The sequence below is a fragment of the Balaenoptera musculus genome, chromosome 6 (genome assembly GCF_009873245.2).
Source record: "Balaenoptera musculus isolate JJ_BM4_2016_0621 chromosome 6, mBalMus1.pri.v3, whole genome shotgun sequence".
NCBI lineage: Eukaryota > Metazoa > Chordata > Mammalia > Artiodactyla > Balaenopteridae > Balaenoptera > Balaenoptera musculus.
The window spans coordinates 8,676,701-8,704,112 of record NC_045790.1 but is presented as its reverse complement, the minus strand read 5'-3'; the positions used below and the strand labels follow the sequence as shown (position 1 = coordinate 8,704,112).

Genomic DNA, 27,412 nt, shown 5'->3' with positions numbered 1-27,412 from the left:
GCAAATAATTATCCATGTTAATAGAAGGGAACAGCAAAGAGACTTTAGAACTGCGTTCCTGCTATAGTGAACAAGATGATGGTCATGCCGTTCCGATGCTCCCACCACTATTAATGACTCTGAGAGTCATCACCTCACGGACTAAGAGACATTACCTCTTTTTGTTTCTAGAAGTTTCCAAGCCCACTCCTTCTGGAAGGCAAAATTAGTGAACATTATATCTCGTTTTCTCCAAGATCCTGCTTGCCTAACATAAAAGAAATGGGGTTGTATCAACAACATAGATTCATGACGGTGAATCTTTCTTCACAGAAAAGCCACAATTCCGATTCTCCCAGAGCAGATACAGAAGAGTGGAAGATGAACTGAGGATGCGGCTTGTCTGGTAATCCTTGCAGGGACCGTCCCTGAAAGAGATGCCTGTCATATCAGCACCTGCCAGCAGAGGGCGAGGCGTCCCAGCTGGTGGGAACGGAGTTGGCTGCCCTGCCCGGGGTTCTTTCCTTGATCCACCCGGATTACCAGGCCGGCTCTGCCGACTTCCCCATCTGCACCCACAGCCCTGAGGAGGGGGCTCCACCACAGGAGGTTGCAAAGAGCTCTGGGCCCGTATGTCTGACTCAGGCTGTTCTGGGGGCCTCAGACTTGGGGCATCCCTGTGCCCTGGGGAGCCACCTCCAGCCTGCCCGTCTCCTAGAGGATTCTGGAAAAGATGGTCCAGAGAAACTCTAGGGAATGAGAAAGATCCAGAGGAAACCACCCCCCCCCCATTCCCAATCCTGTCTGAACTTCCCAACCACCTCCCTGCAGCATTCTGCACCCCACAAGGGGTCTTATGTAGAGGTGCCAGATAAAACACAGGACACTCAATTCAATTTGAATTTCAGATAAACAAAGAATAATCTTTTAGTATAAGTCTGTCCCAAATATTGCAGGGGACATACTGATATTTTACGAATAATTCTTTATCTGAATTTCAAATTGAGTTGGGTGTCCTTTCTTTTTATTTGCTAAATCTGTACCATGCCAGCTCTCCTGAGACTCCTAGAATATTCTAGCCCAGTGCAGACCAAAAGCAAGCTTCCCTCTCCCTTCCCCCAGCCCCTTCGTCCCGAAAAACTCTGGATAGGATCTGCTTTATTAGGCCTGCTCTAATCTAAACCACTCACTTCACACACTTTCATTTCCTCAGCCTTATTTGGTCCTGTCAAGAAAACAGGCAGGGGACTTCCCTGGCGGTCCAGTGGTTAAGACTGCGCCTTCCAATGCAGGGGGTGCGGGTTCGATTCCCTGGTCAGGGAACTAAGATCCCACATGCCTCGTGACCAAAAAACCAAAACATAACACAGAAGCAATATTGTAACAAATTCAATAAAGACTTTAAAAAATGGTCCACATAAAAAAAAAAAAAAGAAGGAAAACAGGCAGGCCTGCACCTGCAGAGAAGGAAACAGAGATGCGGAGATTCTGACTGTGCAGGACCTTGGCCTTGAAGGAGAGACTTGGAGAGGCTGCCGGTACCTGCAGATATCACAGCTGGAAAGGGGGGTGCTCAGAGTCTCCTGTCCCTTCCTCCCAAGCACCGAGAACCAAGATCCCCCCAAAAGCGCACGGCCATGTGCCACGTAACCCACCACGGGCTCTGGGACAAGGCTGAAGGACCCGACTGTGCCAGCAGGACACCTGGGCCGGCCTCGGCCTCGGCCTCAGTGGCAGCCACGCCTTCCCGTGCAGCCGCTGCAGCGTGGAGGTCGCTGATAACAGGAACAATGGGGCAGAGGAAGAGCGCAGCGGCGGGACAATGAGGCGGCTGCGGGACTCTCCCAAGCCGGGCGGGATGGAGGAAGGAGCTGGCGGGATGGAGGAAGGAGCTGCAGGTCCCAGGGGCCAGGCCGGAGAATGCCGCGTGGTGGGGCTCTGAGGGGGGAGCCCGGGGCCCTGGGAAGGAGCTGCGGGGGCAGCCTCGGCATTGCTCCAACCACCGCCCCCCCCCGAGAGACCCCTCTCTCTCTGTGGGCAGGGCAGGGGCAGACAGGGAATCATGACCCCAGGGAGGGACCTTCCAGCCTTCCCCGGGCAACGGAGCAAGCATCACACAGCTGGAAGAAAGAGTGAGTGTCTCCCGGGATGACCTCAGCTCTGACCCCCGGAGGCCCGTGACCTCTGACTCACCCTGCTGCTCTCTAGCCTGTCCCATGCCCAGCAGGAGGGCTCTTCAACACCCCCAGGCGTGCAGAGCGTCTGGGCACACACGCAGGACACCCCAGCGGGCCTGCCCATCCCGCAGGTAGATAAGCCGTTGGGGCAGCTGATAGACAGAGACCTTGCGGCTTGGCCAAACGTGAGGCCGAGTTGTCTCAGAGGCTGAGAGCCTGCAGATGCCGACCAAGTCACCCCGAGGGGAAGTGCCTCTGCTCTTAGCCAGGAGTGGCTGCTGAGACATCCCAGATGCCATCGTCGCTTCGTGTATGGCTCATGGCACGTGGTAGGTATGGAGCAAAGTGCGCAGACTGTATGATCAAATCTCCCCAGGCCAGAACTGGAGACCCCAGGAGGAACGGCCCAGGGGATCAACGATGTGCCCTGAGGATATTTGTCTCTTTCCTAAATCCAGACTGAGTCTACGTCTTTTTATTGATTGCTTAGTCCAGTCTTATACTGAAAAGGACTAACAGCAACCTACGAGATGCAGACAACCTAACAGGATAAAACAAAATAAAGAAGAAAGTTGAGGGGAAAAGAAAACAAGGGAAGAGAGGTTAAGCAGAGCCAGGAGAGAGGGTGACGTCCCTCGCGGGTGAGGGGTGCGGCCACCACCAGGAGGGAGAAGCACCATCGATCACAGGTTGTTTGGGAGGAGCAAAAAGACAACAAACAAAAACACCAAAATGTTACTTCTGATACTAAAACCAAAGACCAAGCCTCGTCCAAAATCCTCCTGGAAAGAACTCAGAGCAGGACACTGGAACCTTCCTGGGCTCCAGGACCCTGCTTCTCAGAGCTTCTCCCAGGGTCAGGCAGGCGCCAGTCATGAAAGGCCCTACAAGGAGGCCACTGAGACAGGGCCCGTGCACCCTGCCATCGGCTGTTTCAGCTGAATTTTAAGGCAAAATTCTAAGGGGCAGATGCTAGAGGATGGAGAGAAGTGACATAGGGCACCGCCCCCAGGTAGCCTTCCGCTGACCGGTTTGTCTCCGTTGAACTCTGGCTAGGGATGGGGTAGCTCGGAGAAGGTGTTTCTCCTGGGGCCACACCCGGGAGGGCCCCTGTGTGAGTTCCTGCTTCACCGCAGGCCTCTCTGCTAAGCCGTGGGCCTGGGTGAGGCTGCCGTCCTCTTGCGAATGATGAGACATTCGGGAGGCACCCCCCCCTCTCCACCCCGGAGGCTAGAAAGGCCAAGGCCCCAGGTCAGACTGGGCCTGGCTTGATGCAAGGTCTGTCTGGTCAAGAGCAGGTGACAGGGCTTTTACCCACCCTAGCCCACCTCCCCAACACTTCCCCTCGCCAACATCTACACTTGTCGGTGAAACTCATTTCGCCTTGGACACGTCATCTGCGCTGGCGAAGGGCGGCATCCTTGCTGGCAGGAGACGGGGCCCCTCCTCGAGGGTTACCCCCCGCCAACCACCCGGCCTAGGAGCAGCATGGATGGCAGTGATCAGAGAGGTGTGGGTCCCCCCCCAGCACAGCCTTGGGGACGAGTCATGGATCCCAAACACAGCGCTGCCCCCAGTGTAGCAGGATTCCGGCACGTTCTCCAGGTTGGGGCCAGGATACCTTTGCACCGGCCCCCGCTGGTCCAGCGGGGCCAGCTGCCTCTCCGCGGGTCAGCTAGGTCCGTCCCTGGCAGTTCCTTCATCCGCAGAATCGAGCACAGGACCCCGGAGCTCCCTGTTAGGGACTGTTTTGTCAGCACTCGGCATGCAATCAACAAAGGTGACACCAATTACTTGTGTCACAGCTCCTGGAGAAGATAGAGATGTATGAAATCGACGTGGGAGCCATCCATCAAGGCCTGAGGGGGGCCAGGGGTCTGTCACGGTGACGGGGAGTTGAGGGGAGCCAGGGTCTCTCAGGACAGCTGGTTGGCAAAGTGCATTCCATCATCAGAGCTGACGCCTCGGCACGGGGGCTTAGCCAGGGTGACCGACAGACCAGGCCAAAATGCCCACCTCCCCTATGTGCCTGGGTCTGGTCAAGTGGGACCCTCCCTGCTTCATAAACCTCTGGGCTTTCAACCGTTCTGTCCCCTCCCCTGGAATCTCCCCAGCCCAGCTCCCAACTGCTCCCGTCAAAGCCCCACTCTTTTGTCAAAGTGCTGACCGAATGTGTTCTCTTTTGTGTAACCATCCCCAGTTTACTCCCTTCCAGTGGAAATGTGCTTTCTCTCCTCTGGCTGAACCCAGGAGCCTCTGTACCCCCTCAGACAAATCATTTCCAACCTGTCCCAAGAATAACTCATTTATTAAATACTCACGATGGCACGTCCACAGTTATCACACCGTTTAATTCTCATAGCCACTTAGACAGGTGGGCATTAGGTCCATTTTGGTAGATGGTAAACTGAGGGTCAGAGACACTAGTAACTTGCCCAGACCACACAGTTGGTAAGCAGGGCGTGGCAGATGGGCAAACTGTGGGTACAAAGGAAGGCGTGACAGAGGGGTCTGCCGGCGGAGCCTTCGGGCTCTACCGACGTGCCCCTGGGGACCCTCTGCTAGATGGAGCCCTCCCTCAGGACACAGGGAGGCTGAGATGGTCCACACTGGGAAGTCCCAGCAGCCGTAAGGAGGATGCCGGTCCTGCAGCAGAAACTGCCCGGGCTGGGGGAGGCCAGCACACGTCTGCTGGCTGTGGAGCCCCACCTCCTTTCTGGCTGCTGGGGCCCGGCTTCCAGTGCCCCCTGCAGAGTCAACTTGGGACGTCACTCTAAGCCTAGGGAATTCGAGTCTTTCTTGTAAAACGTGATGCCCAGGGGAGAGCTGCTCACAGCGAGCATGGTTTGCACCAAACCCCAAGATATTCTAGGGAAAGAGACTTTATCCACGGCGAGGGGCTGTCTTGGCCTAATAGCCGTCCGTCCCCGCGGGCTCTCAGGACCCTGCTCCCGGCCATCGCACCCTGAGCTTCTCTCCACGAGAGGCCTTTTACCGGAGGATTTCTCAGTCCTGTTCATCTGTCCGTATCAGTTTCCTCATCCATCAAATGGGTACAGCAGACCTTCCGTTGCTTCTTCACTGGGTCGTTCTGCAGGCCTAAGGAAACCAGGCTGTGCTTGGTGAAATGTGCCCCTCACGTGTGAGGGGTGGTCTGGTGGATTCCTACTGTCTACTTTGAGGGATTGGGGGTGGACGGGGACAGAACTCCAAGCCGTGGAGAGGTGTATGTCTTAGCCAAGGTCAAAAACGGCTGAGGCCGGCCGCTCGCAGGCCCTAGCCCAGGACTGCTCAAGAGGTTTTGCAGAATGACCGGTACGTGGCCCTGGCTCTCAGATGGGAAGTTCGGGGAGGTGGCTCAGTCCAGCCTCAGAGCTGGAAGGGACTCTCAGAATGCTGCAGGTGAGGACATAGGCCCAGAGGAGGGAAGGGGCTGTTCTAAAGTCACCCAGCTCAGCTCACAACGAAAGAGCCAAGACAGGAGCCCGTTCCCCACGCTGCCCGAGCGTCCCTGTCCCCATCAGGGGGGCCTTCCAGGAGGCAACAAGTAACCAGCACAGAGTTCCTCCTCTGTTTTCAGTGTACGCGTCCTGCATCCAAGAGACCATTTCACTGTGGCGGTTCGGGATCCACTCAACCCACACGCCCTTCGAAGAACTCACGGAGGGCAGCACGCGGCAGGAAGCTGAGGCCAAATGGGGGCGACACGGCCCATGCCGGAGGCATTCCTGGACCCTCCACCATGTGGTCACGCAGCCCTGCACTGCCCCGTGTCACAGGCCGTCAGGCTGCTGGCCCGGCTTCTCTCTGCCTGATTTTCCTCATTCCAGCTCTTGATACCACGGGTGACTCCCAAATTATAAAACACATCCAACGCACCCAAATCTTCGAGCTCGCTCGCCCCAGCTCCCTGCAGGGGACACCAGGGGTTGGAGAGTGCAGCCATCAGCGCTTTTCTTATTTAAAGTGACCCTGTTGTATTAATTAATTAAGCCTCTGTGGCTTTTCAGAGAGAGAGGGCAGAGAGCTATTCCTACTTAGAGCTGGGGGTGGGGGAAGGTAGGCCAGCTCCACCCCATCCATTAAAAGGAAACGTGGATGCAGAAACATGGGGTCCCAAGGAAGGGATGCGCATTCCTCCACGCTCCTGAATAGAACCCGGGTGGTAAATCCGAAAAGGTTCCACACTCCTATCCTTCCCGGCCCACAGGCTGCAAGGGAGGGGATCCAGAGGCGCAGCAGGACATATTGGAAAGGGAACGAAAACAAACAAACAAAAAAACAGCCTAGAAGATGCGGATCGGCTGAGGGAGCAGTGTAATGGGAAGATTTCAGCGTGATATATGGTGCCGGGGATGTTATTAATGGTTTGCTGATTTTTACCTTTAAAACCTTTGGGCAGATTATTTATTATGTCCTTGGCATGCCTATGATCTATGGAGGGGCGCTGATCTGCGAGCACGGCCCCCCACGTCCCCGCTCCCTACAGCTTCTAATTAGGCTGTGAAGCCGCCCTCCCCGAGGGGCAGCCCCGCCTCTGAGGCTCTCCAGCTGTGGAGCCAACTCAGGCCTACAGATCAGGAAGCGCAGTTTCCAGGCCTGACTCTGCATTGACTTGCTGTGTGACCTCGGGCCAGGGCAGGGTGTCTCTGGACCTCTGCGCTCTTATCTCTCAAGTGACACGGAGCTATAAATGGCAGAGCCAAGATGGAGCGGGTATATGGTCATCCTGGTCTCTTGCTTCTAGGACACAGAGAATGGGAAAACAGCAGTGCTCTCTCAGTGGTTCACTGTCACCAGTCCCAGAAGCCAAGAGTCTCTGGGGAAGATGGGAAGTCAGTCTTTCTCATTCCGGCTCATCTGCTGTGGCTCCACAGGGAGGGGATGTCTGGACCCTGCAAGGACCTCCAAGAATGACCCTCCGATGCCCCAGGTCCTCCTGCAGCTGCTGGTTAGGGACGCAGCCAGGACTTGAAGCCGATCGCAGCAAGGAAAGCCGCCTTGACTGCCGGAGTACAGGCCCTCAGGCAGAAACACCGGACTAGAGAAGACCACACCCCTCGTGCTGGCCTGGACCCCCTCCCCCCAGGAACCCAGGGGTCCTGGTAGTCCCGGCTTCTCTCTGCCTCGTCCAGCGGCTCCCCAGCCCGACAGCAGCCCTCCCCTCTCTTAGATTCTCCGTTACCCCTCCCTGTGTTTTGGGGACCTGGTGAGGCTTTGAGCCAGGGCCAACCTGAGGCCTGGTCCTCCTTGAGCACAGGAAGACACCTGCCCTCACACTGGCCAAAGCTCCAGCCTATGTCTTTGGAAGTTCCTCAGGTGGTCCCAAGATTCCCACTCTCACCCTCCTCCATTCTGAAAAAAATCTTCTACCTTCCAGAAGAGGTGTCTCTCGGGTCATCAGGGCCCCCTTCTCAACTAGGCAGCATTTCTGCAACTCTCAGTTTCCTTCCTGCCCTACATCTACTGCCCACAGACACCCCCCAACAGACCACATGACTCCTTGTGGCTTCTTCTAATTGCCGTCACCCCCATCCTACAGCCCCTGACCCCCAGCCTCAGCTCATGACAAACTAACCCCATCTTGGCTCCCGTCCTTTCTGCCTGGAGAATACCCAGACCACCACCGCCCCCAGTCAAAATAGCTCATGAAAACTGGCCTTTCCGCTGCTATGGTTGCTGTTGGGACCACTTCCGCGGCATCTCCCAATTTTCTCAGCCACCGTCTGGGTTTGCTGCTGTCGCTCCACCCCTGGGCACACAGAGCAGGAACACGGCTCTGTTATTTCACTCGTCCATCAGGAGGGCAGCACTGCTGACTGGTGAGCCCCAGGGAGGGGCCACAGCAGGTCTAGGGAGTGGGACACATGGGGGCGGCACTTTCATCTCTGCATCCTCAGCAGCTGTCACGGAGCCTGGCACAGAGCAGCTGCTCATCATAGGTTGGATAAAAGAACTAACAAATGTCAGTGGTCCTGGTGTGTAGTGTGCCCTGAAATGCAGGTCCAGGTAATGTGGGGAAACCATATCACAATGAGCCTTTGCTGTTGTGACATGTGATTGCAGTGAATCCATCCGTACAAGTCATTATCTCCATCTGTAAGAGCAGCTTCATAGTAGGGGTGAAGAGTCCTGGACCCAGGAGGGAATAGACTCAGTTTTTCCTGTAGATGTTTTCTCTCCTCACCCTCGTCCCTTAAATTCAGAAGTTTTTGTGGGTCTGATCCTGATATGTATTTGGGAGGGTCAGGCGTGCTTGGAAGGCTGAGATCAAAGAGGGCAAGAGAGATCATTGCTCCTTGATGTCAGAACAAAAGACCTGCAAAGCATTCCATTGATCCCTGGGTCCCCAACATTTTCTGGAGCTGCCTGCCCTGTCGGGGCCTGTCTCTCAAGGGCAAGGAAGAGCTCGCCAAGCTGAAGCAGAACAAAATAAGATGTAGGGCTCAGCCTTTTCCAAGAAAAATGAGTCACTTCCAACTCTCACCCATCCCACCTTTTATCCATTGCACCCAGCGGGCATCTGATCCTAAGGTCTGTCTTTTCCCGGAACTGCTGTGGTGATGAAGCTTCAAGAGGTCACCCAGTTCATCCCTTTGCCTTGAGGCAGGTGATCCCAAGCCAGCCTGGAATGTTAGAAGGCCATATCATTCCTTCTCGGATATGATGGGAGAGTCATACCTCAGAAGTGGGATGCTCGTCTACGCCTGGCCCTGTGCCTCCGGGGAAGCTGCTATGCTCCCGATCTTCGGTCTGGTCGGCTGTGAAGTGGAGCAATGGTAATACCCGTGGCCTCTGGGGTGGAACCACCCATCCTTGTGAGGGGCTGGCCCCGGGGTGGCCAGGCGTTCAGCATGCTGGGCCCCGCACGCCACGTCACCGGTGCTGCCAATCGTTGCGATGGACAAAAACATCCCGTGCTTTTCCCAGGCTGCCCACAGTTGGAAAACCACAAGTTCCTTGTTCTTTATCGGCAACAGGCCAGTGGGGCTGTCAGGGGTGCCGCGGAGGAGGACGGGCCCTGGGGTGGGGAGGCGCTGGCCAGGACAAGGTGTCAACCTGGAAGGTTCAGCCCCACAGGCCAAGGGCAGGACGCTGAGGTGGTCAGAGAGGCAGCACGGCGGAGCTCAGCCTCCCCAGCCAGCCTCGGGCAATGCGGGTCCAAGGGCAGGAGGCAGGGCTTGAAGCCCAGCCCAAGGGGTACAAGGTTAGAGGTCTCTCCGGGCCTGGGGCTCAGGCCCTGGCTGCGTGGAAGAGGGAATCCAGGCCCGGGAGAGTCAGGTCTGGGTTCAAATCACGGCTTCGGCATCTACCAGCCAAGCATCCTTGGGAGACTTACCTCTGAACCCGTTTCTTGAGCCAGGAAGCTGCGATAGGTGACCATGTCCATAAAAGCAACTTCCTGATACACATGAGGGGTGCAATAAGGGATCGCAGGCTTTCGCTGGGAGTCCTCAGACCAAAGTAGGAGCAAAGAAAGAGCAAGAGAGGGTGAGGTCCTCCGGGGAGACGAAGGCGAGAGAAGACCAGCGGGCTGAGAATGGGGAGACCCTGGCTTTCTGGGGGGAAAGTGCAGGCCGAGGACGTGGAGCCGGAGCCAGCTGACGGGGCACGAGGAGGAGGTGCGTCCCTGAGGCAGGGGCGCCATTAGGACCGTGGGTCACCACCGTCTCGAGAGGTGATGACCAAGCCAGGCCCCAGTGTTTGGAAAACTCACAACCAGCAGTGATTTTAGGGTCTGGGGTGGGGTGGGGGATGGTGAGCTGATATGGGAGGGGGGTTACGTGAAAGGGGAGCAAGGAAGGCAGAAGAGGTGAGGGCAGGGCATTCTCCCGACCTGCGGGACATTCGACTGGTCTCCTCACCAACAAACTGGGTGCCTTGGGCTATGACTGTCCACCCCCCAGCCAGGTCTAAACATTTAACCCAAGAGGACAAGCATGGGGCTCTGTAAATGCCACTAGGAAAGAAGGCACAGGTGGGGTCTGGAGGCGTCCCCAGAGGGAGGGTGTGGAGGCAACGGGAAAGCAGAGAGCTGGCCCAGGGGAGGGGCATCACGAGGCAGCCGCCCTCCCGCTGTGTGTGTGTCTGTGGGGGGGGGTGTCTGTGGGGTGTGTGTGTGTCTGGGGGTATGTGTGTGTGTCTGGGTCTGTGTGTGTGTCTGGGGTGTGTGTGTGTGTCTGTGGGGGGTGTGTGTGTCTGGGGTGTGTGTGTGTGTCTGTGGTGTGTGTGTGTGTCTGGGGGGCTGTGTGTGTGTCTGGGTGTGTGTGTGTGTGTCTGGGGGGCTGTGTGTGTGTCTGGGGTGTGTGTGTGTCTGGTGTGTGTGTGTGTGTCTGGGGGTGTGTGTGTGTGTGTCAGGGGTGTGTGTGTGTGTGTCTGGCGGGTGTGTGTGCGGGGTGTGTGTGTGTGTGTCTGGTGGGTGTGTGTGCGGGGTGTGTGTGTGTGTGTCTGGGTGTGTGTGTGTGTGTGTGTGTCTGGCGGGTGTGTGTGTGTGTGTGTCTGGGTGTGTGTGTGTGTGTCTGTGGTGTGTGTGTGTGTCTGTGGGGTGTGTGTGTGTCTGGGGGTATGTGTATGTGTCTGGTGTGTGTGTGTGTGTCTGGGTGTGTGTGTGTGTGTCTGGGGTGTGTGTTTGTGTCTGGGGTGTGTGTGTGTGTGTGTCTGGCGGGTGTGTGTGCGGGGGGTGTGTGTGTGTGCGTGCACGTGCGTCCGTGTATGTGTGTGTCTGGGAGGACCCCCGGTCCTGGTGGGACGGTCCCGTCATAGGATGCAGGCAACTTTTGGGGGAGGACCGTGTGTGCGTGGGCTTCCAGGGGCTTGTTGAAACGCACATTCCTGGACCCCCTCAGACACGTGGAATCAGAATTTCCTGGGTGGAACTGTCCATTTTAATGGTGCTCGCTAGGTGGTTTACGTGTTCACTCAAGTGAAGGAAGCCTCCACCCGGCCTCTGATTTATGTGGAAGTCTCTCAGGACACATCCCCTTCCCAGCTGTACTTGTACTAAGGGCTGTGCAGACAAAGGACAGGTTACTTCTCCCCTGGCCACCTTAGAAGGGCCCTCCTGGAGACAGCACCTGGGTCGCCAGGTCAGACTCAGAGGCGGGGAGCTGGGGGGGCAAGCAGGGGAGGGGTGCAGGGGTCTGGGTGACAAGGTCGGCTGCTCCTTGCGTTCCTCGGCAGGGCCTCGCTCAGCTCGGGGACAGGAGAATATGAAGTGAGCTCCAGAGAAAGACCTGGGGTCTGCTCTCAGCGTAGCCACTTATCCAGCTTCATGGTTTAGGCAATTCACTTATTCAAGATGGGTGTCCTCTCACCTGGAAAAAGGAAGCTGGGCTAAATCAGTGACGGGCCACCTGGACTGAACGCTACGTACATCTGGGAGCTGGACAAAGCAGCTGTGCTGGAGCCCGATTCCGGGCCAATAAATTCAGAATCTCTGACATGGGACCTGGACACGAGGCTTTAGTTCCCAGCCACTGAAAAACGGTTCCTTTGATCTGAAATCTCTGATCCCCAGCAGAAGGACAGAGGAGGGGGGAGAAGAGCTTGGTTTCTATTCACTCACTTCCGTCTCCCACTTACTTCAAGGTGAGACTCCACTGGCTAAAAATGCTTGCATTACCACTGATACTAAAAGTACTTTGGCAACTCTTTGAGTTGCAGATGCACCAAGTTTTGATTCGGGGATGGGCTACAGGAAGCCCAACATTTTCAAGAGGTGCTAAATTTCAGAGGCCTGTGCAATGCTGTGCAGTATGGTTGCTGTAGAGAAGAAGGGTGCGGAGGAGATGCCGAAATCCCCACCTTGTCTGATGGCCCTGAAATACTTTATCTCCAAGTCAGAAGAAGACACAGTTTTCCATTAACAGCAAGTTGTTTAATATAAAAGCAGAAATATTGGGTTGGCCGAAAAGTTCGTTCGGGTTTTTCCATAACATTGAACAAACTTTTTGGCCAGCCCAGTATCTGGGGGCTTCAAGAAGATGAGTTTGTAACTAAAAGGAGAATTCTGTGGATAGAAAACTTTTGAGTTCAACTCTTAGCTTTAAAAAACCAGGTTATCTCAAGCTCCCAATGTCTGTACGTAATTAGAACATTACTAAGGACGTAATGCAATTGGTTGAACAAAAAATCCCATCTAATCTACTTTCTTGAGTCTTAACTCTTTTGCAGTAAATTCATTCAACAAAGCTTTGATCACCTTTAGTTAAATGATTTATTTAGGGAACCCAAATCAAAATGAAAAAAATATGATACAGTGGAAAAGGACGTGGACTTCAGAGTCTGAAATATCTGAGATTAAATCCTGGCTTTGCCCCTAACTAACTGCGTGAACTTGGACAGGTTTACGTAAGACTCCTCCGCCTCAGTTACTTCATTTTTGAAATGAGGGTAACTGTCGACTTGCTTACTTCACAGACACGTTGAGAAGACTAAATGAGATCATTCATGTTCATGTGGTACCTGATACATCACAGGCATTGAAAACTTAGCAGTTCTAATTAAAATATTGATATTTTCCCAATGCACATGTAATGAAGTTTCATATGTTATCTCATCTACTTCTCAACAATGCAGTGAGCAAAACATTACTTGGTCCATTTCACAGAGGTTGCAAGTGAGGTGCCATCATTGGAACGTGAGCCTGGTCATGCAACTCCAAGTCCCACACTCTTTCCATTGCCTTCTCTTGACCAGAGGTGGACATGCCATTTTAGTGAAGTGCCGGGTCAGTAGGTGCCAGTGGTGGCTGTCTCTGTCATTTGGGGACACAGCAGATTATGAAACAAAGAGGTTGGAACATCTCTTAGGAGATGACTGAGGACCTCAAGTCACAGAAGAGGTGCACAGTGGATGCTCCACGTCAACTAACAATAATAAGTTCTAGACAATCCTGCATATCACCATATCTAATCCAAGCTCGCGATGCAATCTGTTTCACTGGGGGATTCTGGCTAAGATACCAGTTCATACATACATATGTGTGTGTGTATATATATATGTTGTGTTAGTTTCTGGTGTACAGCAAAGTGATCCAGTTATACAGATACATATATATATTCTTTTTCATATATACTTTCAATGTAAAAACTTTAAAGACTCACCTCCACAAGAAATTTTTAAAACATGTCAAATTTTATTAAGAACATCTCCAGCATTCAGAAGCAGAGCAGAACAGGGACTTCCCTGGTGGCGCAGTGGTTAAGAATCTGCCTGCCAATGCAGGGGACATGGGTTCGAGCCCTGGCCCAGGAAGATCCCACATGCCGCAGAGCAGCTAAGCCCGTGCGCCACAACTACTGAGTCTGTGTGCTCTAGAGCCCACGAGCCACAACTACTGAGCCCACGTGCCACAACTACTGAAGCCCACGCGCCTAGAGCCCGTGCTCCACAACAAGAGAAGCCACCGCAATAAGAAGCCCACACACCGCAAAGAAGAGTAGCCCTCCCCTCCCAACGCAATTAGAGAAAGCCCGCACGCAGCAACAAAGACCCAATGCAGCCATAAATAAATAAACAAATTTAAAAAAAAAAAGAAACAGAGCAGAACAGATGACTTTGGGCATGAGGACACAGCCTACACCCAACATTTGCTTTATTTTCTATTACTAATGTATTTATTTTATTTTTTACATGAACATTTAAACAACCAGTGAACAATACCTGTTCTTGTAGCACAGACCTCTGTTTTAATAATTCTGAACACACAAAGTGGTCCTGTATGCTGGTGAGAACCCTTGAAGGAAATTCTGCCCTATCAAGGACCCCCCAATCCAGACAGCCCTAGTCCAAGGCTTGCTGGAGAAGCCTGCCGAGAAAGGGCATTTTTTCAATCTCAAAAATGATAAACAGAATGTTTTTTAAAAATTGTAAAGGACACATGTAAATCAATTCGTTTAAAAAAAGCTAGAATTCCAGCTGAAAATGGGTAAAAAGCATACACGTATAATTTATATGCAAATGGCTTAAAAAAAAACTAGAAAACTCTTTAATCTCATTAGCAATCAAATATGGCTAAAATAGTTCCACATTAAAATGAGGTACTATTTTTGCCTATAAAATTAGCAAAAGATTTCTCATTTTTAATGACTCTACCAAACACGGTTGAGAATGTGGCGGACCAGGTGATGTAACTTAGTACAACTTAGTAGACCTTTAGAAAAACAATTTGACAGAAGATATCAAGAGCCTTAAAAAAGTCGATATCTTTAGACCCAGTAATTCCATGCCTGGGAATCTATCCTAAGGAAATCATCTGCTGTTCAGGGGGAAAAAAATATAATAATAATAATAATAATAATAATAATTATATATATATATATATATATATATATATACACACACACACATATATATATGGAAAAAATAATGGAAACCATCCAAATGGTCAACAAAAGGGAGATGGTGAAAAAGTACTTTATAGTCTCATATTATTTGGGCATTAAAAACATTATTCAGGTATTAAAAATAGGTTTATGAAGATTTTGAGATTAATGGAGGAAATTCTCATATTATGTTAAAAAAAGAAGTTTAAAAGGATGAGCACAAGTATCAAATAATTAGAAAAATGGTGGGAAAGAAATACATCCAACTGCTACCACGAGTCATCCCTGAGGGGTGGGATGATGAGTGACTACTTTTCCTTCTTTCTGCTTTTTTGCATTTTCCAATTTTTTCATTCCAAAAAAAAAAAAAGAATTAAGGGAAGACCCTTGGACTTTGGGGCTGAGAACAAGCTTTGTCCAGTGATCCTGAATTTATCCTCTTCTCCCAAATTTTCACATCTGCAGAGTCACCAAATATAGTCAAGACTAGAAAAAAGCACTTCAAAGTCGAGAGACATCAGTGCCCAGGAGAGGCCAAGGAGAGAAATAACGAGATCAATAGGCAAAGAACGAGGGAAACACTCACTAGCAAAAAACAAACACACAAACAAAACCTCTCCTGGACCGTTGCCAGGCAGTTCCGTCCTCCTGGGCCCAGCAGGCAAACGCTGGGGCAGCTGACCTCCCGTAATGGGGTAGATCTGAGATGACCCTCTTTCACGCGGTGGGTGGATAGACCGATGGGGCCTTGGAAACCCCAGAATTTAGAACTGGGGCAGTGTGGGGTGGCCATGTCCTTGGCAAGTCCTTGATCTTTGCCCATGTCCCTTATGCATCTCCAGTAGGCTGAGCTCCAGACTCAGGACTGTCTTGCAGTTGGATCCTTAGAAATCTAAGTCATCTTGGCCAAAGCCATCTGTCCTGTCCATGGGGAGGTTTTTAAGCATCACTTCTGTGGAAGCGAGACTTTTCACTACCTTCTCAGCTTCTAAGTCAGAGCCTCCCTCTGTCCCCTGCTCTGAAGCCGGGCCTCCCTCTTCCCCCTGCTCTGGAGTCAGACCTTCATCTGTTCCTCGCTCTGGCATCCTCGAGCCTGAGGGGGCCCCTTCTTGCTCAGAAGGGGAGCTTTCTGGACACGTGCCTGTGACTTTTGTCTCTGGATCAGGGACGCCCTTGGCCTCGTCTTCAATGCTCCTTGTGTGTCTGTCTGAAGGCTCATCTTCGGAGCTTTTCTGAGAGAGCTGAGAGCAGTTTCCCAGAGATGATGTGCTGGAGGACGAGAGGCCTGACTTCAGGCCTGACCTTTGGCGGGGGGAGTCTGCACCTGGGGCCAGGGACGGCGTGGGCCTGCCCTCCTGGTCTGGGCTGCTGTTTCTAGAAGCCTCGCGCGACTGGCGGTGTCCGGCGCCAAGCTGAGGGCCCGCTTCTCTCTTACACTGATTTCCTCCTCCTGACTCTGGCTGTTGCTCCCCTTCAGCTCCCTGGGCCTCTGCACTTTCGGCACCAGCGTTCTGTCCTCCTGGACTTGGGTCACCTCCTCCCGGGGCTTCACCCGCCCCAGTGTCCTCAGCCCCAGAGCCCACCTCCGGGTCTCCTTCCTCCCTGCCCACACCCTGCTCCCCCCGCCCCACCCCGTCCGGGTAGCTGCCTACAAAGGGGTCTGTTTTCCTTTCTCTCTTCCCAGCAGTTGCCCCCTCCTCTGCCCCCCGGGGGGCTTCATCTCTGCTGAGGGTCTCGTCCCCCTCCTCCTCCCCAGGGCCCTGGCCTGATCCCAGCTCAGGGCCTCCGTCAGCTTCCCGGACAGGGTCTGTCCCCGAGGGGGCCCTCTCAAGGGGCTCCATCCCCCTCTTCGCAGGGGCCGCCTCTGCTGTCTCCCCGTCCGCACATCTTCCTTTCTTCTTCTGCAGAATTTGCTGCAGGTCAAAGGCCTCTCTGACGGACACACTGGCTGCCTGCACTGCGTCCCTCGGGGATGCAGGGACCACTTTCTTCCTCACGCAGGTCTCGCAGGGACAGAACTCCTCCTCCTCAGCCTCCTCCCCCGACCGGGTCCCCAGGGCTCCTCTGAAGGTTGGCACGTCCTCCAGGGAGAAGGAGGGGGGCCCCCAGCCCCGCGTGTGCTCGGAGAAAGCTGAGAGGACACTCAGGTCCCGGAGGTGCGGCCTGCACTTCTTGGTCTGCAGGGGCGTCTTGCGGCGGAGGGCTTCCCTGGGTGGCCCCAGCGCCGTGCCCCCCGCCCGGCTCTGCACCTTGCGGAGCTCCTTCTCGATGTCGTCCTGGAGCCGCCGGCCCACGTCCTGCTGCAGCTCGGCCACCATCTGGTCCAGCAGGTCGCTGCTCTCCAGGCCCCAGCGGGCTTGGAGCTCGGCCGTGGCAGTGGCGAGGTGGGCCATGAAGGCCTTCTCCACCTTCTTCAGCAACTTGGACACCCAGAGGGGGTCAGGGTCCAGAGGCCTTCTGCGGGCTGTGGAAGTGCCCCTCTCCCCCGCCCCCTGGGTGAGCTTGGCCTGGGCTTGCCCACAGCCTGTCTCAGCTGCTGTGGACAACTTCTCCAAAGAAGGCTCAGCGTTGGGGCCACTTTGACTCCCGCTGGCGTCTGGGTCGCTCTCCCTGAGGCTCCTAGGGCGCTCTGTCGGGCTCTCTGTCTTCCCTGGAGGGCTCAGCGCGGCCGAGGTGGGGTCTCCCTCCTCTTCCTGCAGGCTCTTGTCTTCCCCGGCGCCCGCCCCGTCCTGAGAGCCCGCCCCTGGCAATTCTCGTCCTGTGGTTCCTTCCTCTTCGGGAAACCCTTTAGCACCCTCTTCTTGCAGTTCTGCTCTTTCTTTGTCCTCTTTTATTTCCTCTGATTGTACCCCCTCTTCTTGCATCGCGTTTTTAACACCTTGGTCCAGGTCACTGCCCAACGTCTGTTCCCCGCTGTTTCTTTCTGCCCTGTCGTCACTGGAGGCACCACCAGCCTCGGAACCACTCGGCTGTTGGTTTCCCGGATCCTCTGGGTTGCCTGAGATTCTGGAATCAGGCCTCTGGCAGGGGATGCTTGAGGGCAGCTCCATCCTCTCAGGGACCAGGGCGCAGTCCACGGTGCAGGGCCCGTGGCCCTCCCCCGAGCCTCCGGAACCACTGCCGACATCCACACCAGAGGAGGATGTCGGCGTGAAGTCCTCAGTTGCAGCGTGGGACCCAAGGGCCGGCAGGGCCTGGCCCCAGCCTAGCTCCCGGAGGCCCGAGTCCAGCTCTCTGTGCCCACGGCCGCTCCCCGGCCACAGGGCCTGGAAGGTGCTCAGGAGCTCCTGGTACCGAGGAGAGTCTGTGAACCTCACTTTGCCAGCGGGAGACCCAAGGTCATCGTCAAAGAAGCGGAGCCTGGCGAGACAGGTGATGAGGGCCTGGGCCGAGTGGCCGAGCCTCCTGCCCACTGAGCTGGACACTTCGGGCACGCTGCTGGGCCGGCCTGGCCTGGATCCCATCAGCGCCTTCATGATGTGTACGGAGGAAGAGACCCTGCTGGGAAGCTCGCGCTGGCCCATCGCACGGTCCACAGCCGCTGCTTTGCCTTCACCAGCCTCCGCAGCGGCTTCTGAAACCCCACTGCAAGGCAGGCCCTCTCCTGACTTGGGGCCGGCACTGCCAGTCGCTGGGAGGGCTGCGTCTGGTTCTGCTTTCTCACTGGCCGCCCCTTCCAGGGGCAGTTGTCTGGCCGGCGCTGACCCTTCCAGGCCATCCGGGGGATATTTGTCGGCAGGGTCCTCCTTGGGGCCTTCCGGGCTGTGCCCAGCCGCGGCTTCGCCCTCGCCCAGCATCTCGTACCTCACGGGCCCCTCCGGGATGTTGCTCAGCCACGCACGGACCACGGCTTCCGGGGAGGCTCGGGGCAGGGCGCCCAGCGTCCTGCAGCCACCTTCCTCTTGCTCCTCCAGGCCGTCTCCTCCACCCGAGACCTTCTGGAACGTTCTCCCGAGCTTGGGACCGCGGTGGGAGCCGCCCCTTCTCGCGGCTCTGACTGCGCTCCCCACGGCCCCTCCCGGAGAGCCAGGGGGCCGAGGGCGCCACACGTCCAGCTTTCCCTCCCCCGCCTCGGCCCCGCCCGGCTCCCCGTCAGCACTGTGGGTGCCCTCGCTGTGGCTGAGGGTCCACAAAGCATGCTTCTTGCCCGAGGGCCGTGGCTTGCGGGACGTGGGACAGTACCTGCTGCACACCAAGCAGGGCTCAGAGAAGGACCCCTGGCCGCCCCAAGACCGGGAGGCTGGCAGCGACTGCGTCTTCCCACCGGGGGACCCGAGGGCCGGGGATACGCTCAGCTGTGAGCAGCAGCTGTCCCCGTGCGCTCCCGGCCTCCCTCCCTCAGGCCACCCGACCGGCAGGACCAAGGGCCAGGAAGGCTTGGGACTGTCACCCCCCGCCTTTTCAGCCAGGCCATCAGCTTGGGAGTTGAAAGAGCCAGATGTGTTTGAAGGCGTGGGAGCTGGTGAACACGCCCTGAACTCAGGGTCCCCTTCGGTCTCAGCAGCGGGGGAATTTGAGGGGTGGAAATTGGGAACGCTGCTGAGCCCTCGCGTGTCCCGGGAATGAAGAGAGGCAGAGAAGGGTGGCCCCGGGTCCCGGGAGGCGCGGCTCCTGGGGCTGCGTGGGCTTTCAGAAGGGCCAGGCGCTGGGCTGTCTGGGCGGGTCCTGCCCCTGCTGGGAGGCCCCGGCACTGGCCTGGACACAGGCAAGCCGAGTGGGCAGTGGGCGTCCTTTGGGGTGCGGTGCTGCCTGGGGCGGCCCCTCTGGGACCCTCGGCTGAGGACAGAAGCGCTGGGTAAGGACAGGGCGCTGGCTCTGCTCTCCTGCTTTCTGCTCCCGCCTGGGGCCGAGGCACAGGCAGAAGGCGGAGAGTGGCCTCCTGCGTCCTCCCCAGAGCCAGCCCGGCCGCCCCGAGCCAAGCGCAGCCTCACCCCAGACCCACTCCTGGCCTGGGGGTACCCGGCGCCCTGTCCACTCTCCCCTGCCCGTGGGCCCTCTTTCCTTACAGACGAGGGGCTCACAGCGGGGGAAGCGGGGCCTCCCCCCTGGGCGGCCCCCCAGGAAGTCACGGCCCTGCTCTTCTTGCTGGGGCGGCTCTGGTGCAGCTCACCCCTCTCACTGGACTCCTCGTGAGACCCGCCACTTGCCGAGGAGTCAGGAGAAGCGTCTGCCGGGCCTCGGGTCCCGGGTTTCAGGCAGCCAAGGTGCTCCCTGCGGCCCAGCGTTGCTCCCTCGCCTGTGTCCTCACCAGCCCCCGAGGCCAGGTGTGGGCCACAGCTGCCCACACCATCCTCCAGGGACCTGGAGCAGCAGGAGGAGCTGGTCTCAGAACCTTCAGGGGGTCTGTCACTGGAGGAAGGGCTGGCACTGTCCTTGCTCCTTCTTTTCCTGCTGGCGACCCCTTGGCTCCTGGGGGTCCTGGAGTGGGACTTCTGGGTCAGCCCAGACCTCCTCTGAGAGGCTTTCTGCTCTCCCAGGGGGGCATAAAGGGGGTTCATCCAGATCTCATATCTAGACCCCGGCTGCCACCGGCCTCGGTCAAAGGCTCCCACACCTCCTGCCTCGCAGGGCCCCAGTCCCTGTGCCCCAGGCTCTGAGGGGTCCCTAGGGGGGCCCCTCCACACACAGCCGAGGGGATCTGCCTCCCCCAGGACGGGGCCCTCCCCACTGGCCGCTGTGAGACTGCTGGCCCTCCCGACCCTCCTGGACCACAGGAGCAGGTCCTCCCCCAGTAGGTGGAAGCGGACTTTCATCTCCACGGACAAGCTGCCGTCCTCGTTCACGCGCACATTCTTCTCAATGTCTTCACCCGCTACCAACGGGCTGAGCTGGGCAGCTGTGTCCTGAGGGTGCCTGTCAGGAGCAGGGCACACGCAGGCACGATGCAGAGGCACCGAGGGGTCACTGAGCCCAGACCTCTCCGACAGCAAGGAAAAGTGCCGTGGCCTGCTGTCTGGCCTGGACCGCGCGTGGATCACGCTCTGCTTGGCTTTTGGCCCCCAGCTCCCTGGTGCACGATGACAAGCAAGAGAAAAGAAGGAAAGACAGTGAGCTGCCGGGGAGAGCTTCGGGACAGAAGAGTCAAGGCCAGTCACGAGCCTTCCACGGTCTGTATACCCCTGCCACCTCCAAAACCAGCAGTAAGGACAGAAGCCATTCTAGAACGAATATTCACGGAGCTGCCAGGGTGTGAACCAGCAGAGCCCAGCGAGATGAACCTGGAGTCCGAATTCAGTCTCAACCCTGCCACTTCCTAGCTGTGTAGTCTTTGGCAGAGCCTCTCTCCTGAGCTGCAAAATAAGAGTAACGGTATCTAACGGGTAGGTTTGTTTTGAGGGTGCAAGGCAGTGCATGTAAAGCTTCCTGCAGAGTTGCCGGCACGAGGTAGGTTCTCGACAGGCAGTAGAGTTGATTGCAGAGCATCAGTGCCCAGAGCTAAATCCTAGCTCTGCTCACACCCACCCACGGCACAGGAAGCAAAAATCAATAAGCTGCTGCGGACACACCTGGTTGTAACTGTAAAATGCTTTGCAGTTATTAGTGATGATTTATCATCTTAACACTCATCAAGCTTTGGGGTTGATAAATGGTTGCAAGGAAGGACCTGGACACACGATAGCAGGTCCTGGTAGCTAAGCCTGCCCCTCAGTCATGCAAAAGAGAAGAAGAGGGGGTCACTGGGGATAGAAAGACATGATCCCGAGAGATAATGTAGCCCGTGGTACTTTCTCATTTCATCTCCTGAGCTAATGCTTGGCAAGAGGGAGGGGCTGGCAGAGGCTGAGCCTATGGCCGGCAGAAGAGCAGACCTCCTGAGTCCATCTGGGCAGGAGAAGGTTTTGCCCCTCCTGCTCCTCCATAAGCACCAAATGAGACTGGGGTCTCCTCCAGAGGAGGGGCTGTGACTGATGGGCCTTTGTACAGCCAACACCCAGCATGAGGCAATCACTGAAACCATTGTTGTCATTCTCTTAATAGCTTTCCACAAAGGATATTATTTTGTTTACTCGCCAACATTTGCCCATTGTCATTCCAATAATTTTGCTTTTTGGGTTTTTGTTATGGTTGTTGTTGTTGTTTTTAATAATGAAGGCTACCTCTGGCACCTGGATGGATGGATGGTTGGCTGTGTAGATTGATGGATGGATAGATGATCAATGGTTATCAATTGTTTTGGTCTGTTTGGTCCTCACTGTTGCCTAAGAGAGTCATGACTCTTGAAAGATGCAAAGGCCACATATCCATGGTCCACTGCCTCCATAATGTCATGCCCACTGTGGTTCTTAACAAAGTTTATTTTAGATCCTAGAAGCTTAAAGTTCAAGATCTCTTAATCCCTGTTTAAATACCAGACTCCCATCTCTCTTATCCCAGCCAAGTGTTCAACCTAGTTAAGGCTGATGGTGATGAGAAGGAGGAAGAGGCAAGAGAGACCCCCAAACAAATGGGATGCCCAAGACCTGGAGCCAAAGGCAGGGTTTTTTAATTATCTAGAAAGGATATCTGCCCAGCTCTACCAAACCACCATCCAGTGCAAATAAGACTGGGGATCCTGCGGAACCAACTCACCACTTTTGCTCCTTGAAGTCTGTCCAGATAAAGGTTCACTTCCATTTCTTCTGACATTTTCCATTGCCAGAGGTCTGAAGGGCTCGTGACCGGCACATACCAGCACCGAGGGGCTGTGTAGCAGACCCTTCAGAGAGTCCACCTGGGGAAGCAGAGTGTAGAGTCAGGAGGCGTGGTCTGCAGGACCCGCTTCTGTCCAGCGAGACATGGGTAGAGGGAGACTCCACTGTCGCTGGTCCCTTTCCTGATATTTGCACATCTCACCCCAGATTTCTGATCCAAGGGAAGGATCCCATTCACTCCTCATTACACCTCCATGACTGGCTGGGGGCTGAGGTCCTCCCACCATGATCTTCTTCTCTACCTACATCCCTCCCTCCACCTGGTACGAGGCCTGTGGTTTAGAGGTTATTCTGGATACTCAGGTGGAAAAGACTTCAGGAAGACTTTGACTTGCTTCCCCGCCCACACTTCCTCCCTCCGGAATGTGTATTCTTTAGAGCAACCATAACGGAAGGTCCAGGGCTCCCATATGGAGACCTGATTCACTATCTCACACTTTTTCCAGGCAGAGTCCTCTCTTGGGTCTGATCTGTGCTTTCCAGTCTAATCTGAGCCCAGGGCCTCTGCTTCTGCCCCTAGTGGAGCAGAGAAGGACAAGGCACAGATGGCCTTTCTCTCCCAGACTCCTCCGATGGTTCTCTAGGCTCCTGCCCCACCTACCCCTACCCCCCACCATCATGACATCCCGGGCTGGGTCGTGCAGGCAACATCCGCGCTGGATTGCATTCCAGGAAGCAGGCCCCTGCTTTTAGAAAAATCTCACCTGGCCCCAAGGATCCTGCCTATCTGATGATTTGCATCATTTATAGCATTACATCATAATTAGCGATGTTGGGGGATTTCGTTCCATCTTTAAAGTACAGAATCTGTTCTTTTTCGTTTTCTCCAATTAGAAGGGTATGCTTATTAGCAAGGAAATGAAAGAAAGGGCTCTTAAGATAGAGGGTATAAAGGTGGGATCGTGACTGAGCTGGAAGAGAATGGTACAGCACTGATGCGACTTTGGGGAGCAGAGGAATATATCTCGATGGTAGGAGGGATGGTTCCGTTGTTAGGTGGGGACACGCTGTTGTAGCTGCTGTTATAAATTCAAGTATTGGCAGCATGGTGTATACAGGTGTCAGTAGCTATAGGACTAGACTGTGAGAGTTTACGTGGATTAGATCAGTCAACCTCCATCCTCCAGCCTGCCCATCTTGGGTTACCTTCATGTTCAGCAAAACCCAGAAGGGCAAAAATTACATTCACCAGCCTTCTTGCCAGTTAGGCTGGATGCCGATCGGGTTCCATCAGGTAGGTCAAGCCTGGGAAGGCAAGCGAGGTAGACACTGTCTCTTCTTGCTTCTGGCTGTTGTGTGACTACAAAGCAAGTCTGTGGGCATCAGGAGGCGATGGCGCTCAGGCAGCAGTGGCTGGTGTCCCTGGGCATCAAGATGCAGCTGGGGCAGGTTACTGACCCAGCTTTATAAGCTTCGGTTCCACTACAGAGGAGTCCTCCTGAGCTCAATCACAGCGGCTTGGAGCAGACTTAGCAGCTTTCTGCAGGACGCTGGGAGCCAATCCTGCACACCCAACTTGGAGTTCACTCCCGCAGCTTTCCAAAGATTTGAAAGTCCCCCCAATGCCCTGTGTGAAATTGCTTTCTGCTTAAAGCACTTGGAGTCTTTTCTGTTTCCTACACTGAACTCTCACCAAAATAGGTTAAGAGGATTGGATAAGAAAACAATCAAAGTGATCAAGGAACAGGTACTAAGCGCTTGCTGAATGGTAGCTAAAAATATGAAGAACAATTGCTCGTTTGATTAACTGACTGAGTGTCTCCACTCAATTCACCTTTAATTAGTAGCAGGGCAATCAGTGCCTCTTTTAAAGGAATAACTTCCCAGTTCCACCTAAGTGTTTTGAGCTGAGGTCCAGAGAACCTTTTAAGGAAACGTCATACCCGACAGCCTACCTTTTTCCCACCGGTTGTGTACACCTGCTTCACGGGGAAGCGCAGCAGATCCGAGGCTCTGCTGAGAAAGGCCGTCAGGTTCCTGGTGTTTCTGTGACTGAGCACCACCGCCTGCTGGTATCGAGGGTCGCCGTTCTTAACCAGCGTGACCCTCCTCGGGGCTCTGAGACTCTTGCAGGAAGAAGCTGTTCCAGGTGCCTCGCAGCAGCCTTCAAAATCCCGTGACTGCTGAGAAGGGCTTCCCGCCCGTGGCCGGCCCGGCCCGCTGGGGGTCTTGGGGGGCTTCTTGTCGGAACAGAGGTAGCAGCCGCCGTCTTGCAGCTGCTCCAGGGTGCTGAGGCCGTGCAGGCCCCGGGGCGTGGTGACGGAGCGCACCCCAAAGGAGAGCGGCACGCGCTGAGACAGCTCATCCATCAGGGCCCCGAAGCTCCTGAAGGCACGTCGGTCAACGGCCAGGCGAACCCCAGCAAACTGGGGATCCCCTCGCTTGAGGAAAGTTATCTTCTTGGCTGGCATGACCTGGGTGACAGAGGGGGTCCGGGCCACAGAAGGCAGGAGGCGCTCGCGGTGTCCGGGGGCCTGGGCATCCCTTGGGGTGCTGTTCATGGTGTGGAGGACCAGGCAGCTGAAAAGGATCAAAGGAAGAGGAAAGTCAGAGAAGGGGGTCTGTGCATTTTCCTCCCCCTCGTTACAGAGGTGCTCCCTGCCCACCCCAAATCTGCTCCTCTCAACCTTGTAGAGAGGCAGGTTAATCCATTTTGATGAGTAGAAGGAAGGCCAAAGATTTGGCATGGGAAGATCTGAATTCACACCCCATCCCTCACCCCCCACTTATTGACTGTGTGACCCAGGAGGCTGATGACACAGTCTGTGTTTTGGTAACATGCAGCCATATTGATCTGCGCAGTGGTCATAAGGATTCAATGAATTTACGCGTACAGAGCAAGCATCAATACACCTTTATTCCTCTCCTTTCTCTTGCTGTTTCTCTTACCCTCTTCTACCACCTTGAACGCCTTTGAATAGTGTAGAGTTTGTCTCCTAAGGAGGTGGGTGAATAAGGGGACATAAGAATACCGAACCAGTGGTCAGGAGACCCAGGCGCCCTGCCCTCTCTCTCAGAGCGAAGTGTCATGTGTGAACATGGGGGACTCCAGGCTCTCTGCACTCACATCCTCCAGCAGCCAGGTGGGGGGGCCGGAGCAGAGTCCCTCGTCCCAAACCCTTAGGGTGGAGTGCAGACAAGGAGACTCGTAACTCAAAGAGGATGCCGCCACTTGATGCCGTGCTTTTTTCTCCATTATACAGGGAGGTTTGCTTTAATAGAAGGATGTTCCCCCTGCATCCCTCCAAAGTCTTTGGAAGATGAACCCTGCGGGTGAGTGCCACAGCCTGCCGCCACCAACGTGGGCGATAGGGCTGCAGGCCAGCTGTGCGGGGTCAAGGCCATTCGTCCAACTGTTCGCTTCTATTCCCGCCATGGTGGAGCCCCATTGCCTCATCTGGGACTCTTGCAAAAGCCAGCTGCAGGCTATTCCTGCCCAGGTCACCACATGGCGCTCTGTTCTGTGCACCGGCCAGCCAAGTTGTCCCGAAACCCTCTTCTCTCGGGACATTTCCAGTGCACCAAGCCCCTCGGGTGGTTTGCAGTGTCCTCAGAAGAAGCCCAAGCCTTTACTGCACGATTCAAGGCCCTGTCCGCCCTGAGTCCCAGCTCCTGCCTTTTCCTGCAGGAATCCTCCATTCTGACCAGGCCGCCTGACTAGGAGGCCCTGCCTGCAGGGTGGCCGCGTTCTCTGCGCCCTGCCTCGGCTGTCCTCCTCTGTGGAGGCTTCTCCAGCCCCCCAGTCCGGGGCAAGCCCCATTTTCAGCACGGCTCCCCAATGTTTCCCACACCCTATACCCTTCCTGGCCAACTACCCCAAGGCGTGGGGCACAGAACCTGTACCCCCCGGGGCACCCAGCCCCCTGCTTGACACAGAGCAGGGGCCCAAGAAGTGCCGCTGACTGATGACACCCGTGCTTCACAGAGCCGCCCAGCAGAGCCCAGGCCTGCCAAGCAGCTGCCACACACGCAGTCAGGATCAGATGAGGGGTCTCCCCTGATTACACGGGGTTCAGACTTAGCAGGGCCCTCGTTGCTGTGCACACTGCAGGTGACCGCGGTCTCCCCGGCCGCAGCCATCTCTCCCGCTCACAGCCCAGCCAGCGCCCACATCTCTTTTTTTACCTTTACTCACCATTTATCCCCATTCGTCTTCGGGGAAAGAACTCTGCTCTCATTTTTAAAATCTTGGTGCACAAGAGGGCTTATAACCTTCTCTCATCTCTGCACAAACTTTATAATTAGCTTCCTCAGCCTCGTCCCCCCCAGCTAATCCCTCTAAGCTGCTTCCTTAGCCACCCCAGCACCGGTGCACGTCCCCGCAGCTGCGCACTCTTCCTCCGGCGTGCCTTCCCCCAGGGCGCCCTTTCTTCCCACTTGATTTGCAGTTTCACTTTTGACCATGAGCATCCTTCTTGGCCCTAACTGAGGGACTGAGAGGGGAAGGAAGGTCACAGTGTCCCCTGGAGTCACCACCATGTCCCCCAGCATCACTATGTCCCCAATGTCACCGTGTCCCCCTGTGTCACCATGTCCCAGCATCACTGTGTCCTCCAATGTCTCTGTGACTCCCAGTGTCACCGTGTCCCCCAATGTCACCGTGTTCTTTGTTGTCACTATGTCCTTATAGTTCCACAAGCATAATGGTGCCCCCAACATCACCACGTCCCCAGTGTGACCATGTCCCCAGTGTCACCATGTTCCTAGCATGACTCTGCTTCCCAGTGTCATGGTGTCTCTCAATATCACCATGTCCTTTATTGTCACCATGTCCCCATCATCACCATATCCCCCAATGTCACCATGTCTTCCAGTGTCACCATATTTCCCATAATCACCATGTCCCCAACATTACCACACCCCCCTAGCATCACTGCATCCCTCAGTGTTACTGTGTCCTTCAGTGTCAGCGTGTCCCCCAGCGTCACTGTGTCTCCCAGCATCGCCGTGTCCCCCAGCGTCTCTGCTGTCTCCCAGGACGGCTGCTCCTCACAGCCCGCTTCTGAACAGGCAGGGCCTCCCCAGGGCCCTCCTGGCAGCAGCTCTGCAGGGAGGGGAGAGACAGTGAAGGCAAAGCCCGTCTGGGCTCCCCCGGGACCCTGGCCAAAGCGTCTCGTGGCAACGACGCGTTCAGTACCCTCAAGTGCTGACGGCCCCTTTCCTCTGACGTTCCTTAGCAAATAACTTCTTTCTGAACTGGAATTCTCAATCTCCAAGTGGATTTTTGAAATAAAAAGAG

General features: G+C 55.3%; 1 protein-coding gene across 1 annotated transcript; it reads right to left on the bottom strand.

The window, feature by feature from the left end:
• Positions 1–15,366: 15,366 nt before the first annotated feature.
• RP1L1 (RP1 like 1) lies at positions 15,367–24,674 on the bottom strand. Its single transcript, XM_036855588.1, has 4 exons — positions 24,069–24,674; positions 22,052–22,193; positions 16,174–20,489; positions 15,367–16,095 (listed from the first exon to the last, which is right to left on the bottom strand). The coding sequence occupies exons 1-4, from the start codon at positions 24,672–24,674 to the stop codon at positions 15,367–15,369; spliced, it is 5,793 nt and encodes a 1,930-aa protein (XP_036711483.1).
• Between the last annotated feature and the right edge of the window lie 2,738 nt (positions 24,675–27,412).

Excerpts from the sequence above, each read along its gene's own strand:
- RP1L1 (XM_036855588.1), bottom strand. The coding sequence starts at position 24,674 with ATGAACAGCACCCCAAGGGATGCCCAGGCCCCCGGACACCGCGAGCGC. Across the intron at positions 22,194-24,068 it reads ACACAACCGGTGGGAAAAAG|GTGGACTCTCTGAAGGGTCT; the intron begins GTAGGCTGTCGG and ends CTGCTTCCCCAG. Across the intron at positions 16,096-16,173 it reads CCCGGGGGGCAGAGGAGGGG|GGTGTGGGCAGGGAGGAAGG; the intron begins GCAACTGCTGGG and ends CGGGGGGAGCAG.